The sequence below is a fragment of the Frieseomelitta varia genome, unplaced genomic scaffold (assembly GCF_011392965.1).
Source record: "Frieseomelitta varia isolate USP_RPSP 00005682 unplaced genomic scaffold, Fvar_1.2 scaffold_618, whole genome shotgun sequence".
In the NCBI taxonomy this organism is placed as follows: domain Eukaryota; kingdom Metazoa; phylum Arthropoda; class Insecta; order Hymenoptera; family Apidae; genus Frieseomelitta; species Frieseomelitta varia.
The window spans coordinates 107,682-123,534 of NW_025110388.1; the positions used below are offsets into that span (position 1 = coordinate 107,682).

General features: G+C 37.7%; 1 protein-coding gene and 1 long non-coding RNA gene across 4 annotated transcripts in view; one reads left to right on the forward strand and one right to left on the reverse strand.

The window, feature by feature from the left end:
- LOC122534598 (serine/threonine-protein kinase 17A-like) overlaps nucleotides 1-15,853 on the forward strand; it is a 94,294-nt gene that overhangs the window by 58,926 nt on the left and 19,515 nt on the right. For all 3 annotated transcript variants that reach the window (XR_006307935.1, XM_043665385.1, XM_043665386.1), the window contains 2 exons: nucleotides 8,437-8,649; nucleotides 9,307-9,445. Coding sequence is in view for 2 of the 3 variants with exons in the window: in XM_043665385.1 (XP_043521320.1) it covers nucleotides 8,437-8,649; nucleotides 9,307-9,445 (352 nt within the window). In the remaining variant the exon portion in view is untranslated. The remainder of the gene's footprint in view (nucleotides 1-8,436; nucleotides 8,650-9,306; nucleotides 9,446-15,853) is intronic.
- LOC122534599 lies at nucleotides 139-1,659 on the reverse strand. Its single transcript, XR_006307936.1, has 2 exons — nucleotides 1,410-1,659; nucleotides 139-918 (listed from the first exon to the last, which is right to left on the reverse strand). It is a non-coding gene; the product is annotated as an uncharacterized LOC122534599 (long non-coding RNA).

The following is a 15,853-nucleotide window of genomic DNA, read 5'->3' on the forward strand; positions in this document are numbered from 1 at the left end:
CTATTCTAGGATGCACTGTGTCCGATTCGATGTAACAAGTGCAGAAAAATATAGGAATATCTCTTTCAAATAAGCTTATACACTTGTAAAATTGGTAATTTCACGTGTAACAAAGAATAACATACTTTCGCTTGAAAATTTGTTTCACTCGTTCAGCTTTATTCTCTAAATTACAAATATTTCAAACTTGAAGTTACGCTGGTACTAGACACTGTACAGGGATAAATAATGGATGTTGCGTTATTTGCATCGAGCACACATCTATCCTTCTTCGATGTACCAACGATCCCGCCCGAGAGTTAATTAATATGAACCTCCACTCTATTATTTCTCTCAAACTATTTATTGGCGATGACACGACCACCCTGTTTAGATTCATGAGTTCGTCCACGATCCGGGACAGATTAATTTACCGCGACACATCCTCTCGTTGTTCGTTTATTCGTTAAGTTAGGAAGGGGCCGGCTCGTGTAACGGTCGTGAATAAAATTTTGGCCTCGATTTATCGCGCCACCTGTTCACTGGAGCTGCTGCCGGAGCAGCTGCCCGTTTGCTATTACAGGGAATTTGTTCACCGGCGTAACGAACGTGGCAAGCTGCTCTCGCAGGTGCTACCACGAAGACGAGACGAAAAATGCAATTTCGATTTCTTGCTCTGCTCGCGCTGTCATTCCCACCGGAGAGAGAGACTTCTTGCTCGTCATCCTAGCGCCTCGCTTCGTTCGTGTAATCTCCCAGGTCTATTCGAGCGACTCCGTCACGAACTACCAGCATGCACGTTGTTGCGAAAAAGTCGAAGACACGTTGCTCGACTCCGCCATGGTTGAAATCAAGACGAAGACGAAGTTTCATGCCTTTTGATGCGGTCGTACACTTTTCCCGTTGAAATTTTGCCAGTGTGAATTAGTCTGTAAGTATCTGGTTAGAGATTTATTATTCAAAAATTTTACAGGTAACTGAACTAGATTTTTGTACGAGCATAATTTAGAGAGCCAGATTGATGCACGACTGTTAAAAATTATAGATGTTGCACTAATTTTTTAAATTAATTTCTTTGTCGATTGATTCGTTAATTTTAATTTACTTGCTCAATCTTTGTAACGTGATGGCCCCTTTTTTCACTGTTACTGTAATTACTTGTGATTTTTTAGTTTAATATCGATTTAATTTCTTAATTCCAATTTACACAGAATTTCTACTCATATTTATGTATAAACTTCTTTATTACACGTTACGTTTTACACATTTTGTCTTTTTTCTTTTAATCGTTCTTACTTTACACAGAACACAATTTCGATCTACTTTTTTAAACTCTGTCCTATTTACTGTGAACTTTTTGCTACACAAAATTTCGAATTTATACATTTTTAGTTTCTAGTTTCTCTACAGATTTTCTCTTCTTCACTTACCTAGCGATACCAGCGTAGTCAATTTTATTTTACACGGAACACGCGTCCGACAAAGTTCATACAAGACACGTTTGTGCACACAGTTGCTCAAAGAATACGCATTAAAGGCACGGCGGTTGAGCAAGAGAGTCTCGATGCATCGCATTTCCAAGACAAATTAGACTCGGTGGTAGATGCGATTTGTTTTGGTGGAAGGCGCGATCTTTACGTGGATCGTGCATATGCGCGCGGCAACAACGGAGAGCGTGGGAGTCCGACCTGGGCTCGACCAGGGAAATCGAGATCACGTGCATAGCAATGCATAGCCACGACATAGCGCATACTTCGTTCGTTCTGCGTTCACTTCCGCGACTTCTGAACTTGTTTCCTAGCGTTTACGGGCATTACGTAAATCCGCGCAAAGGCTCTTTACCTTCGTTCACCGTTGCATTTCACCTGGCGACCCGATCGTTGAAGCTTAACCGTCGTAGATCTCCATTGTAGATCGTTATCCACGTTTCAGTGGTTTGGTTGTACATACAGTTGCTGGAGAAAGAGCTTTCGAACGCAATCTGTTCAATTTTCAAGTATTCAATGAAAAATTCCGCCGACACTCTTACAAATTGTGAAAAGAGAAACGTCGCGTAGAGAAATTTCAAGGGGAGGCAGACTTTGGTCCTCGAGATCATGGTGGAAAGAAATTTTTTTCTACTTTGATGATGATGATGATGATTGACTTTTGCGAAACTTCCTTCCGTTCAAAAATATGTTCGAAGAGACTGAAGTTTAGAATTTATCTAGATCATCGTACTCTTAATAAGTTTCTATATTCATTCAAATTTATCCAAAATAAAAGGTTCAATCGATAAAGCAATATATATATTTTAATTAAGGAGAAACTCGATCCTGAAATGAGTTTTTAATATTTTTTTAAATTAGAACTATTCATTAGAAATTTGTCTATCTAGACGTAGAATTCTCAATTCGAGCTAAGACTGAGATCGATTAATTCGCGATGTTCACTCGTTTCACGATGAATGACAGAGGGAACGAAACGATTTCGGCGAGCCGATGAAAAAACGAACGATCGACGCTTGAAATCAAAGGAGTAACGAGATTGCTGGCTTCAAAGGGAGGAAGGCATTCGTTTTCAGAGAATAGGAGATCGCGATAATTGGAGGCTATACGTACTTTCATTTACTCGAGGGTTCTAATTTTCCAGCCAGGCCCGACAGCACCGTCAGACATTGCTATAATTACAGCGTCGCAATCGCTGTCGCTGTAATATCGGATTTACTGTTGCGCCATTAGGTGGCAAGAGATTGCAGATCTTTCCACCCAAGATATCTCGATTTCGCTGTATATCGATATCGTTCCGCGGGTTTTTCCGTTGATATTTTATATATATATATATCTGTTGAAATTGATGTTCGAAACGAAACGTTCCGATAGTGGTGCAATAGTCGTGATATTATTCTGGTAAAACTTGAAATGTCTAATTGACTCAAGTATTATACAATAACAATTATTTTAAATCGCTTAAGCGATGCAGGATTCGATAATAATTAAAGGGATGTGCAAGAACCCGAAAATATCGAGAAATTTTCGAGGTTCCCAAAGGAATTTCGAGAACCCGGCTATCATTTCTCAAATTACTCTACAATGATGTACAAATCACATATGTAAATACACAGTTTAATTTCTTCTGCCAGTGAAATTATTGGAAACACGGATTCTAAGAATCGTATGACCCGATGTAAACGAACGTGTGACTGCGTGTTTGTCGTACTTGACATTATGTACGGTGTTGAGCAGTATCGCTTGGAAATTCGGAGAGCTCAGACGTATATTTCAAAGTCTGTGTAAATTTAATAAAGATTAAGAATCTTTGAAAAAAAAATGTCGAGTGATATTGGGAGTAAAGTTGTGGTAGCAGAAGATATCGTGTAAAGGAAAAAGGTAAGAAAGGCTCTGTTTGGGAACATTTTTAGAAAAAAGATGATACAAAGACGGAATTGTCACCATGAATTTAAAACTAAGTATGCAAATACTACTGGTTTGTTACGCCATTTGAAGCATATGTATCCAAACATAAGCACATGTACTAGAAAAGAAACTGAATCGATATAAAATTTGTCGCATGTACAAAATGATACGCGAAAGATTGTTAAACCAAAAAATATAACAAAAGAAATTGCTCGAATGACTCGATATAGTTGAAGGCGTGGGCTTTAACGAATTATTTAAGCTTGTTCCCAATCTTTTTCCAAATCCCTTCGGGAATCTCGATTCTTTCGAGATTATCCCGACTCGATATTTCTCGCTCATCTCTAATAATAATATTTGAAAGATGAAATTTGTTTGTTATATGAATTGTCTGTTTAACATTGCTCCATTACTAATAATTTTTGTCAAGAGTGTACAAATATCTATCATTTTCAATAGAACATGTTCAATATAATGATATTTATAAATGATCTTCACAAGTGTTCGAATACTTTGGTGAGATACCATCGTGCATCGTCATTTGGACAATTCTGAACGATTGAAAAAATATAAAACACAATTCAAATGGATTTTTTTCTAAATTTAACTGTAACAGTTAATAGAATAGCAAATAGTACAAACAAAGGAGCAATAATTGAAAGCTGACGCGTCTTTGATCATGTCTGTTCAATGCTAAGATATTAAAAGAATTGAAATTACCATATTCCTTTCACCATTCATTGTACATATCAAGATTAAATTAAAACTTCATTTGGATTCTATTTTATAGTGTCCAAATACTTGCGCATGTTCCTTGTCTCGTATTGGCGTGTGTTCCTGTAAATGAAATTTAACAAAGTATTTGAGTTCAGTAACACGTAGAAAATCAACAATCAGCAGGAATGCAGTTCATCGATCGCAACTGCGAGAGGTGATTACAGTGGAATTGCACCAGGTGTTCAGTTATTTGTTTTCGCGGCGAGTGTCGCGACAGCGAGAAGAAACGTCAAGACAGATCCGCAATTAGAACGTAAATAAGGAGTCCATTCGGCACAGTTAGATCACAAGGCAACTATTGGCATTTGCCAACCTACATACCTAGACAAGCGGTGCTTGTCGCTCGTCCGAGCGATCGTTCGGCCGCGGCGAAAGAAAAGGAGGTGTAAGATCGGTTCCACGACGTCGATCTCCGCAACCAGTTTATCGAGTGAAAAGTCTCTCGACCTGATGCTCGTTGAACGCCATGAAGACGCAATCCAGCCCGATCGGGCTGGAAAAATTTCGTTAAAGCCGCGAGCGCGCACACGCGAATCATTCACGTCGAACTTTATCACCGGCAGGCTGTTTTCGCGAGGTTTTTGTCCATCTTTGCGAGCTGAACAGATACTGAACCGATAAGCCTGGGCTAATACCATCGATAATTGCATCGATGATCTCACGTTGCTCGGCACTGTATAAAACCAACGTGGTCGTTAACAGTTTTACGCCGGTCGATAATTAAAGCGACTCGCGGCCGTACTCAGCTTTCCGCTCGGAAGTACTCACGCGAGAGTAAGTGACGCGTGTATAGTGGGCGGGAGAGATGCAGCTGGTTCATAAAATGGATGTTCTACTGCGGGGAGGACGTTCGTTTGGTTATTGCTTGCGTTTTAATCCATTTGTGGATAAGAAGGTGGAAGGAAGTACGGGGAGTAACGATGTGGGATAACACGCGAAATATCCAAATATAATTTGATCTCAATGTCGTTCAACAGTTAGAGAAGTTAGCTTTTTATTTGTGAACTAGAGAAATTAAAAAAGCAAGTTGAATTTAATGGAAATATAGGAGAACTGTAGAAGTAATTTATAGAGCATTTATACATTGTAGAATTTATAGGAAATCCATGCAACATAAGATTTTGTTAATTTAGAATTTATGGAATTTATTGGAAATTTAAACTTGTAGAATTTACTGGCAATTTAAATATTATAGAATTTATAGGAAGTTTAGAATTTGTTAAATTTATATGTAATTTAGATGTAGAACTTATAGCAACATAAAATTCGTAAGAGATTTAGAACTTGTAGAATTTATTGGAGATTCAGACATTATAGAAATCTAGAATTTGCAGAATCTACAAGCAATTTAGATATTAGATAGGCTTTCGACTTGCATTGAAAATAAGCAATAAAATTCCTATTGTAATATTGAATAAATAAATAAGATAAACTTCCGTTAAATAAATAAATAACATAAACTCACGTAAAATTTCACGATAATCATAGCTGTTTATTCCGCTATATGTACAGAACAGATAGAAGCAGATGAAGGATCCATCCTAAGTTGACATAGCGCAGGTACGAACCGGGCGTTAAATTTACGACGGCCAACAGGTCTCAGGGATTAATCATTACGATCATGGAAAAGTTGTAAAGTTTAACTACTTAACCGATTTTACGAGCTGGCCATATCGCTTTCGCTCACTATACCTGAACAGCGGGAATACCTGATCGTTGACCAGCCCCAAGCGGGGCTTCGTCTCATTGTTTGATCTACTCGACGGGATACCAACCTCGTAACAATGCTCTCTAACGACGCTTGCACCCAACGTCCATCTAACGAGCGAGTTTTTCCACGGGAGAAAGGAAGTTCACGGCACGACCTCGTGAATATTCTCAGTACTATCTGATGGACTTGCCGATAAGACGAAATATGAAGTTTCAAATTCGATTTTCGATTCGAAACAAACCGATAAGTGTAATAAATCTTCATTGCTTCACTGTCGAGAGATTTTATTCAGCTTCACAGAGAAAAACGTGAATTTTAACAAATTTTAAGCATATACCTGTTCTTGTGCTCCTTGTGCATTGTGCATTGCAAATGAAAATTTTCCGTATCGTTGTATTTGTTTCGACGAACGAGAAAATATGGAATTGTGATGTTATAAATCTTCCCGTTTCCCAAGTAATGCTAAAACTTGACATTTCCTCTTTCTTTGGTGGATCCTTCGGTTGGTATGACAATATAACAATACAGCAATACAAATATTTCGTATTTACAATGCAACAATGCGAGTATTGAAAAGGCTCATAAATATCCGGAAACTTTGGTTGATAATAACCATAAAATTGACCGAAGATAATAATTTTCTATGGAGGTATTGAAAAAGATTTTTATAGATTTTAAAGCACCTATCTGCTGGAAGCAGGTAGTACCGATAATACGAATGTATTTTACCATTCATTATATTATTTCAACACTATTGTTTGTGTTACTATTCAAAATCCTAATAGTATCTTTCATTTCAAAAATTTAAGAACCTAATGGCAGACAGTGTTTCGAGTGATAAAACAATTATACGAGATTCAGTATTAATGTTTTACTACTGCGTGTTAATAAACTGCGAATATCTTGCAATTTTTGTTAATATAATTAAATATAATTAAATAAATGGATATTTAATTAAATATAATTATATATTGTATCGAACATAATTAAATAAATGGATATTTAATTAAATATAATTAAATATTTAATCAAATATAATTAAATAAGTGGAATACCTCTACTCTGAATGTATATATACACGTGTCTCGTCAAGTTTTGGAATTTTAAATTTTCCCGCAGTTTGCACGCGGTAAAAATGACTTCTGATCAAAGCTTTCTCTCTTTTACCTACTAAATTTCATCTCGATCAGCCGCCGATACCTTCCGGACGTAATAATATATTGGTGCACGCGTGTCGTTCCTTCTGATCTTGTTCCGGTTTTCGAGATCGTTCCCAAACGAGACGTCGAACACGCCGGAAAAAGCGTCTCAGCGTTGCAAGAAGAAACGCGGCTCGCGCGATTAACGCCGCGATGCTTTCACCGTTGTTCTTAGGATTAGAGCGTTGGCCGCGCAACTTCGCTTTCTAGAGGCTGTTCAGATCATCGGATTACAACGTTTCGACGCGATCGCGGTATACTTGAACGCATCTCGGCGCAGTCGTTTGAAAATCTTCGTGGATCGTTTGCTAGTAGATTGTCGCATGTGAAACGGCGAATTACGAATTCCAACATTTTGTTAAAACTAACGAGAGATCAAATTATGATCGAACTGCGAAATGTATGCATCTTTATTGGAAAATACGCGTTGTCAATTTTCTGCCTTGGTTTCCGAAAGAATGTAAACCTGTAGAAATCCAGAAATCTAATTATTGAAGTTAGCATTCAATAATTGATCAATTTATCAATTTTTCGCATAAAAATTTCGACGATTATTCGTTTAACGCGTAGTTCGACGAAATATTAATTCCTGCTTAAAGCTTCGAGTTGTAAAAATAATCGACAGCTAATGAACATTATATTTAACAACACACTTTCGATCGCTAAATTCCAAATCACTCGACACGCTTGCGAAATCGGCCGTTCGTAACGATCTCTACAGCGTGAAAGATTGAAACGCGAAACTAGACTAGCAGAATTTCCATGCATTGTGCGCAATTAGAAAAAGGAAAAAAAAAAAAAAAAAAAACGCGAGTGTATCTGCTTGTTGAAGAAAGAGCGAAAGTGAAGCATGCAGGAGGACTTGCTCGCGCAACGTTACCTCACCTTCGTGACGTCTTTTTTCGTCACGCTTAGCAGAGGAAAGACACGCGCCCCTAATTAATATTCTCCGTCTGGATCTCTCTGTTGAAAACGCCTCTGAGATTTATTTGAATTATTTTATAAAAATCCGAAGACCAGAGAAATTGTGCAACCAAATTGGAAGAACTTCGAGATATCAGAATCTTTTTAACATGCTCATTTATAGTCAGCGAAGTCTCTTTGGATATTAGTTTATTTTAAGATAAACTTTGGATATTAGTTTATATTAAAATAAACTCAAACGTCAGATTGAAATAATTATAAAAATAAAGAAAAAAAACAAAGAAAGAGGAACGAATCCTGATTTGTTAAATTTTTACATCTTAAATGTCGAATCTTAATTTATAAAAAAACTTACACCGCGGTAACGAATTAAACACACACTGATGAAAATCATTTCTCATTGTACAACAATAATAAGTAAGGAGTAATAATCTGGTGATTCTGTTCGCAGAGGCAAATACGCGACGGTGAGGAGATGCCGGGAGAGATCAAGCGGGAGGCAGTGGGCCGCGAAATTTCTGAGGAAGAGGAGACGGGTGCAAGAATTGAGGGCGGAAGCGCTTCACGAAGTCGCGGTGCTGGATGCCGCGGCCAACTGTTCCCGTTTGGTTTCCTTGCATCAGGTGTTCGAAACGAACACGGAGATGGTGCTGGTTTTGGAATTGTAAGTCCAACTCGTGCCAAATCGTTCGTAATCGTTTCGAAGCGGAATTCCAGAGAACGATCGATTTCATCGGAGGAGACGATATCAAAACCATATTTGATTTTGCAAGTGTTCGCGAGTTTCCTTGATTCCATTAACTAACGTTCACGGAAACATTCGTAGTCTGGCGAAATGGCCTGATTGCAATTTTGATTGATCGATGTACGCTGGAATTTTTGCATTCGCAATGTCTATTTTTGTAAATAATATTCTATTGACGTAAGCTATATAAAAAAAAAAATAAAAAAAACTAGTGTGCACAGATAAAGTAAAGATTTTTGTAACTGATAAGTTGAGGATTACAATATTAAGATTCTTCAGCATTACTTTTCGTAGAATAATATTTTGAAACTCGACGCGTTTTATATATATTATTGTCCTTTATTTATTTTTTTATTATATTATTCTAGTTTTGAGTTCGATTTATTTTCTTACATTTTCGAAATATATTATTGCATACACTTTTAGAAACTTTCAGTGAAGACCATACTAATAGTGGAAAAAAAAGTAATTATTAAAATTCCCTAAAGTTCGACTCATTATTTTTACAATTTATATAAAATTTATCTAATTATTAGTTGTACGTCAATACGATTTTTTTTTGTTTTTAATTTAAAGGGCTCCTGGCGGTGAATTACAAATGATACTGGACCGAGACGAAGTTCCAGAAGAGCGACAAGTTGCCAGACTGCTGAAGCAAATTTTGGACGGGATAGCCTTCCTGCATTCTCTGAACGTGGCCCATCTCGACATCAAGGTGAGTCTCGAAAGTTGTCCAATATGCTTCCAGAAAGATTTTCATAGTACTGTACGCAGAATGTTCTAATGTTCAAATTTTACAACAACAGGTCTATATGAAAGGTTATTAAAGTAAAGATACGAAGTTTTTTCAAGTTTTCATATTTTGAAAAAGAAATGTATTAATTGAATATTTTTCACATGATTAGAATATTTATACAGTTGATTAATTCATTGCGATGAAGCTGAATTTCATTTCATTTTGAAACGAACCTCGTAGGATAATTCAGTTTTTTTTATCGCTATCAGTCTTCTTATCGATTGGGACACTTACGAGTAATTAAATTGATTGTGAACCTGTCTTTTATCTTGTAGCATAGCAACCGCAAATCCACTATGTATACTGTTCCTTTCATGTTTCATATTTTATATAAAATATTTTCATTTTTAGCGAAGTTTTAAACGACTGGAGTTGTTGTACATAGGACAGATCGATATTTAATATAAACTGATCGTTTCTTGATTTTAATAAATTTATTATTTCATTCATATCATACAATATTATTACAACATACAATACACATTACAATATACAATATACATTACAATATACAATATACTACAATATACATTATACAGTAAAGTAAGGTTTATTAAAATATATCATGTAACGAGTCGTAATCAACTCAATCTACATTCTTTCTCATTTTCATTAAAGACAATCTTCAGAGTTCTCAAAATCATTCCAACGAAAAGAAATAATTTCACTCGCAAGAATTTCCTCGTAGTATACACTTCAATGAAAAGTACGATTCATCCTTTTCCATTTGTAATTTCATTCGTTCGCGCAAGGATGAATTTTTGTACATCATTTGTACAACGTTTGTTTCTCGCGGCAAGAAATTTCGAACACCCTGTATGGAAATGAAAAGTTCCGTCACAGAAAAAAAATCACCGGTCGAGAGCGTGTGTGCGTGTGTCTTATCTACCCGAGCATTAAAAAAAAAAAAAAGACGACGAAGAATCCGATAAGAGCTCCGGCGGATTGTCGCGCGTTTCTGCAAATAACTCGTTATCTAGATTTTTCCTGCCGAGTTGAAGAACCTTGCCGAGAGGGGGGGAGGGAAATTGGCACGGGCCCCCGGCGCCCGTATCTGCCCCGAGAGATCGAGAAACGACGCGAATAAAAACTGGAGCACAGTGCGATCTTTGAGCCGCGCCTAATCCCGAGGACCGAACTCGGCGATGAGAAAGATAGCAACTCTCGTTGGCAACGACGTTGGCTGTTTCTCAGCGAGCGCCAGCGTGTTCGACGTCGCGGCTCGGTGCGAACGACCTAAATTGTTATGTAAAAGCGTCTCGAGCTTTGCCAAAGCTCTCCGAGTGTCGAGCGCCGTGAGCTCTGTGTTGTTGCATGGTCGTCGAGGATGGTGTTACGCATCGTCAAGGAGGGCGTCGATCCGTCGCTGGATCTCACAGCGAGCGGCCTTCTCTTGCACAATTGAACTAATATTTTTAGCGAACTAATGTTTTTCCCACGTCTCGCATATTTAACGGGATTATTTTCGTATAAGTGGTAACAATGTGGCAACGCACGGTGGTTATATACATAGTTATATACGTGTATGTATGTTGTATATTAATAGTATACATAAGCAACACAATGTATACAACGTATTTATTATATAATTGTATGTAATGTGTTGTGATATAAAATATACAATGTATACAATACATAGACTATGTAATATGAAATATATGGCAACATACAATGCATACAGTATAATGAATTATTTGTCAGGAAGCAAACAAATTTCACAAATATTCGTCGTTCTCTTCCACTTTGTTGCTAAAAAACATATAATTTAAAATACGAACTTCCATTACATATTATGCTCGATTTTTTTTGCCACACGTGCAATTAATCCCGAAAGGATTAATTGTAAATTAGACTAAAGCAGGGTTTGCAGAGTTCTATGCAAATTAAGGAAAATTATTGTACCATAATTCGAATATTTCGCATATCTTATCATTTTCCATGCAGTTTTATACGAACTCTCTTGCACGTACTCATAATTTCAATTACTATCACACTTGACAAACATTCAAATTCGATTCTCAAGAAGATCATTCCCAATCGTTCTCATTTCCAATTTGTTCGTTGAACGTTGCAATGAATAGAACCTGCCTAAAGCTTCGCTGTTACCGTGATGTACGCTACGAGGGTTGCATTAATTCGTCGTTCGCATTGCCGTCTCAGAAAGTGACTTTCTCGCGAATTCAAATATTTCTCGCTAGAAAGTGAGGACGTTCTCGCCGGAATGCAGAAACGGGGAGACGCATTTTTCTTTCCCCCCTCGTCTCGAAGCCGTCGTTATCATAAAAGAAAAGCGTCGTCTGTTTGAGAGGGGGAAAAAAAAAAAAAACATAGTGGCGCGAACACGTGCACGAGCGGAGGAGGAATCACCGCGATGGAATTCCGACGAAACTGGCTCCGATACGACGTTTCTGCCTACTCGAAATTATTTTCGTACCAACCACGAGGGAGTCGCGTCTCGGCGCGAAACTTTGATTCAAAAATAACTCCGGCGCGCCTCTATCCACTTTAGCTTTTTCGCCGCGAGAGAGTAATATCCGGAGGAAGGAACGAAGCATCTCGGAGCTCTCCTCTCAGCTAAAACGTTCCGTTTAATATTTTGTTTCATTTTTCAACGTGTATGCAGGATCGTTGGTGACTCTACGTGGCGAAATAAGTGAGAAAAAGAGGGTAATATCTTTCTTAAGTAAGTTTCAGACTCCGTTTCCGAGGAAAGAGATTTTAGCGATTAGCTAAAGAGAGGAAAATAATAAAAGAATAGTTCAAATTTTCAAGCTGTTCTATAGTGTATAATAATTGAGGAATAAAATATTTACAGATTATTATTGTCATACTTTTATTATCAGCGTTTACGTTTGTTTCGGCATTTGAATTTTTGCATTCGTTACATGTTAGTTCTTTGAATTGTTCCAATTATTTATTAATCGTTCTCAGTCATCGAGAGTCGACAGTAACATGAAACGAGTTCAAAATGACGATCGATAATACACGATTGCTATATTCGAAAATTTACAGAATGCTTTAATACTTGTCCGAACGCTTTATCGTTCGAAAGTAGCCGGCGAACATTTCGAACGACTGGCAAAACACGACAGAGAGTACGCGTACTTTAGCAGTAAGGAGGGCAAATCTCTTCAACGATCCGTGCACGATTCACCGTGTCGAGACCGAGTTTCTACAACGATGGATGAAAACGAAGCCCGGTATTTGCATAATTACCCCGGTTTTATCCGTCGATAAATCTTCCGATTTTGCCAATAAATCGCTTTAAATTACGTTAAGCGTCGTGGGATAGGCGATGCGTCTCGTTGATGATAGATAAGCGTGGTTTACGTGCGCGTCACGAGTGCACCGGTGTACACGCGCTTCGCGACAACTCGCGAGATCCTTTTCTTGTTTGGCGACGATCTGCAATTTGCGAACGACGTGTACGCCGCAAAGAAGAAAACCCGCGAGAAACAGGGCGACGAATAACGAGCATAACTCAAGGAAGAAAATGTACCATCGTGTATGTACAGCCGGTTGAAAATGGCGCCTATTTTTTTTTTTTTTTTTTTGGCAATAGATATCCTTATGAAGACTGAGAATTGATTTTTACGCATCCACGTGAGACACGAAAATGCATAGAATGCAGGTAGTGTGCGGAAAAAAATCCAAAGTGCAATACTTTGAATAATAATTAATAAAAAAAGAGAAACAATTTTGTCTACATATTATGTAAAATAAATGGTTATATGCCAATAACTAATTGTATAATAATGATTCAAGATATATAAAAATTCGAGAGTCACAAAATTATAGTTATTACAAAAATGACAAAATATCCTTTTGTAAGTACTTTAAAAATTACGAAAGAGCGTTTATCTTTAAATAATTAAAAATATTATTATATTCTGTTTACATAAACGGCTCTTTGATTCTTGAACTTTTACTTGTATCATTACTCTATACTAATATTATTAATACTTGCATTAATATTATCATTATTGTATTGGAAATTACTACCTTCGTACGCTATATTTATGCAAACGGATTTCGCTTTCGCAAAAATATTGCTAGGTGCGCCGATATTCCTCTGATCCACTGTACGTATATTTATCGATTATCGACGTGATCGATACGGGTGAGCCAAGGCGAACGAGTCGTATTAATAATATTCCTTCGGCGGTACACGTGGCGGGTCGCATATTTCAGTCCTCCTCCTATTTTTTTCTTTTCTTTCTTCCTTTCTGTCTTTCCTTTTTTTCCTTCATTCCTCTTTAAGGTGGCTCGAATTATGATCGCACGCACTGTTATGCAACCCAATTACTCATCTTTTGCAAATTGCTATCAATTTGCATGGATGCAGGTTACTAGGGTGCGCGAAGGCTAAATTGCTCGACTAAATGCGTTGTTAAATTTTATCGATCGCAGTGAGTTAAATCATGGCGAGCGGGGTGGAAGAAACGTCGAACCGAAACGGAGAAAATAGGAGTGAGATTAAATTTTGCGCGGTCGAAGTCGTGACTCGACTCGGAACGTTTGTTTATCAGCTTTTCTGCTCGGTGATATCGACGATTACGCCGAGAATTATCGCGATGTTTCCCGAACGATAAGATAATGTTCCCTCGCGCTGGTACTCAGACACGTGAAAATTGTTCGTTTCAACGATGAAAATTTTAAATCGAACCCGCGTGTTTGCACGTACTTTGCGACACGGTGTTTCATCTTCGAGCATTTAACGTCAGTACAGCCAGTCAGTCTCTGGCTGACGTTCGCTCGAACGTTGGTATATCTCACAATAATTGAATAATTATGATTGACGACGGAAAGTAGACGTAAACGCGATACAAATACGATCATCGTTTAAGTAATGGAAAATAAATATTCGTATTATAAATCATGCTTTCAGTTAAATGAAATTTTGATGGATGAATTTGATGATTCCGGCATTACGATCATTATTCACGCTGTGAATGAGCATCTTGAAACTTGATAATAATTTAGATTATACGTATCGCCTACGCAGATGGGTACATTTTCTCACGAAGGTGTTTAATTCTTAAATGAAACGTTGCAATCCGTTTTTAATTGCATCATATGTAATTTTCTAATGATACGGGGGAAATTTTATTTTCATTTACCAATTTGATACGATTAAACATAAACTCCAACTATTAGATTGAAATTAATTAAGCGTCTTATATACATATATAATAATTATATATTAATTTATTTATTAAATAATAATATACACATTATAATAATTATATAATAATAATTATATTATAATAATAATATATATATACATATAATTATTATTATTATTATTACTATACAAATCGTTATTATGCGATTCATTTCAAGAACTTACGATAAACATACTTGTAAAACCAAATCTTCATAGCCATTATCACACTCGCCAGAATTATTCGCTGTTGGCGTGTTACAAAACAGCAATACGGTTCGATCGAGCGACGAAGGCGCAATTATCCGCCTCGCTTCGAATTATCGGTCGCGAGAAATCTATCGAGCCGGCGTGATTTTCTGATCGTGTGGAGAACTAGCCGAACTTCGACGTGCCGGCGCCTGAAACCTCGTGGACGTCGGCCAACGAGGCCTCCTGGAGCCGAGCCAAAGAATTCGCGTGCATTTTTCCATTCATAAACGCGGTATCTATATTTGGGTCAGGCATATCGCGTGAATTCGTGGCACGGCGGATATTTTAAGACGGTGGACGACGTCTGCGCTCGCTCGCAGAGTTCGCGGAGTTCGGAAGGCGCGATGACTTTTCGAAACGGAAAGTTGGAAAACCGGCGTTGCATCGTGGTTCTCTTTTCTTCCTTTTTTCCCTCCCTTTCGAAACGGGCCGCGAATCGTTTCTACTCGGCCGCGCCGCGCTTGAGAATGAAACTCGGGTCAACGATTCAAAAATCGTTGTTTGCTGGCTCGCGCGAGAAGTCAGTATGTTGGTTATAGATTGTCTCAGACACTTATTATACAAACGTGCCATATGTGTCATACGTGCGTTCTTCAAATGGTATCTTAGGTTTACGAAGAAAAAGAGAAATCGATCGCAATTTTTATTTCAATTTTCAAACAACGATCGAAAATTCGCAACTAGATCAATCAATAGTGAAAGGATTATTTTCTATCATCGTTGCACTGCCTGCGCAACTTCTCTACTTACACCGGTGCTATTCGTTCGATTGTTCAGGTTCCCGTTCGTGGAATGTCATAGCTCCTTCGAACTCGTGGAAACGGTTGAACGATCGTAACAGGCATGCAATAATAAACGTGATATCTAAACTGGCGCCAAAGACCGTCTACTTCTCTATTTGCCTCCCATCC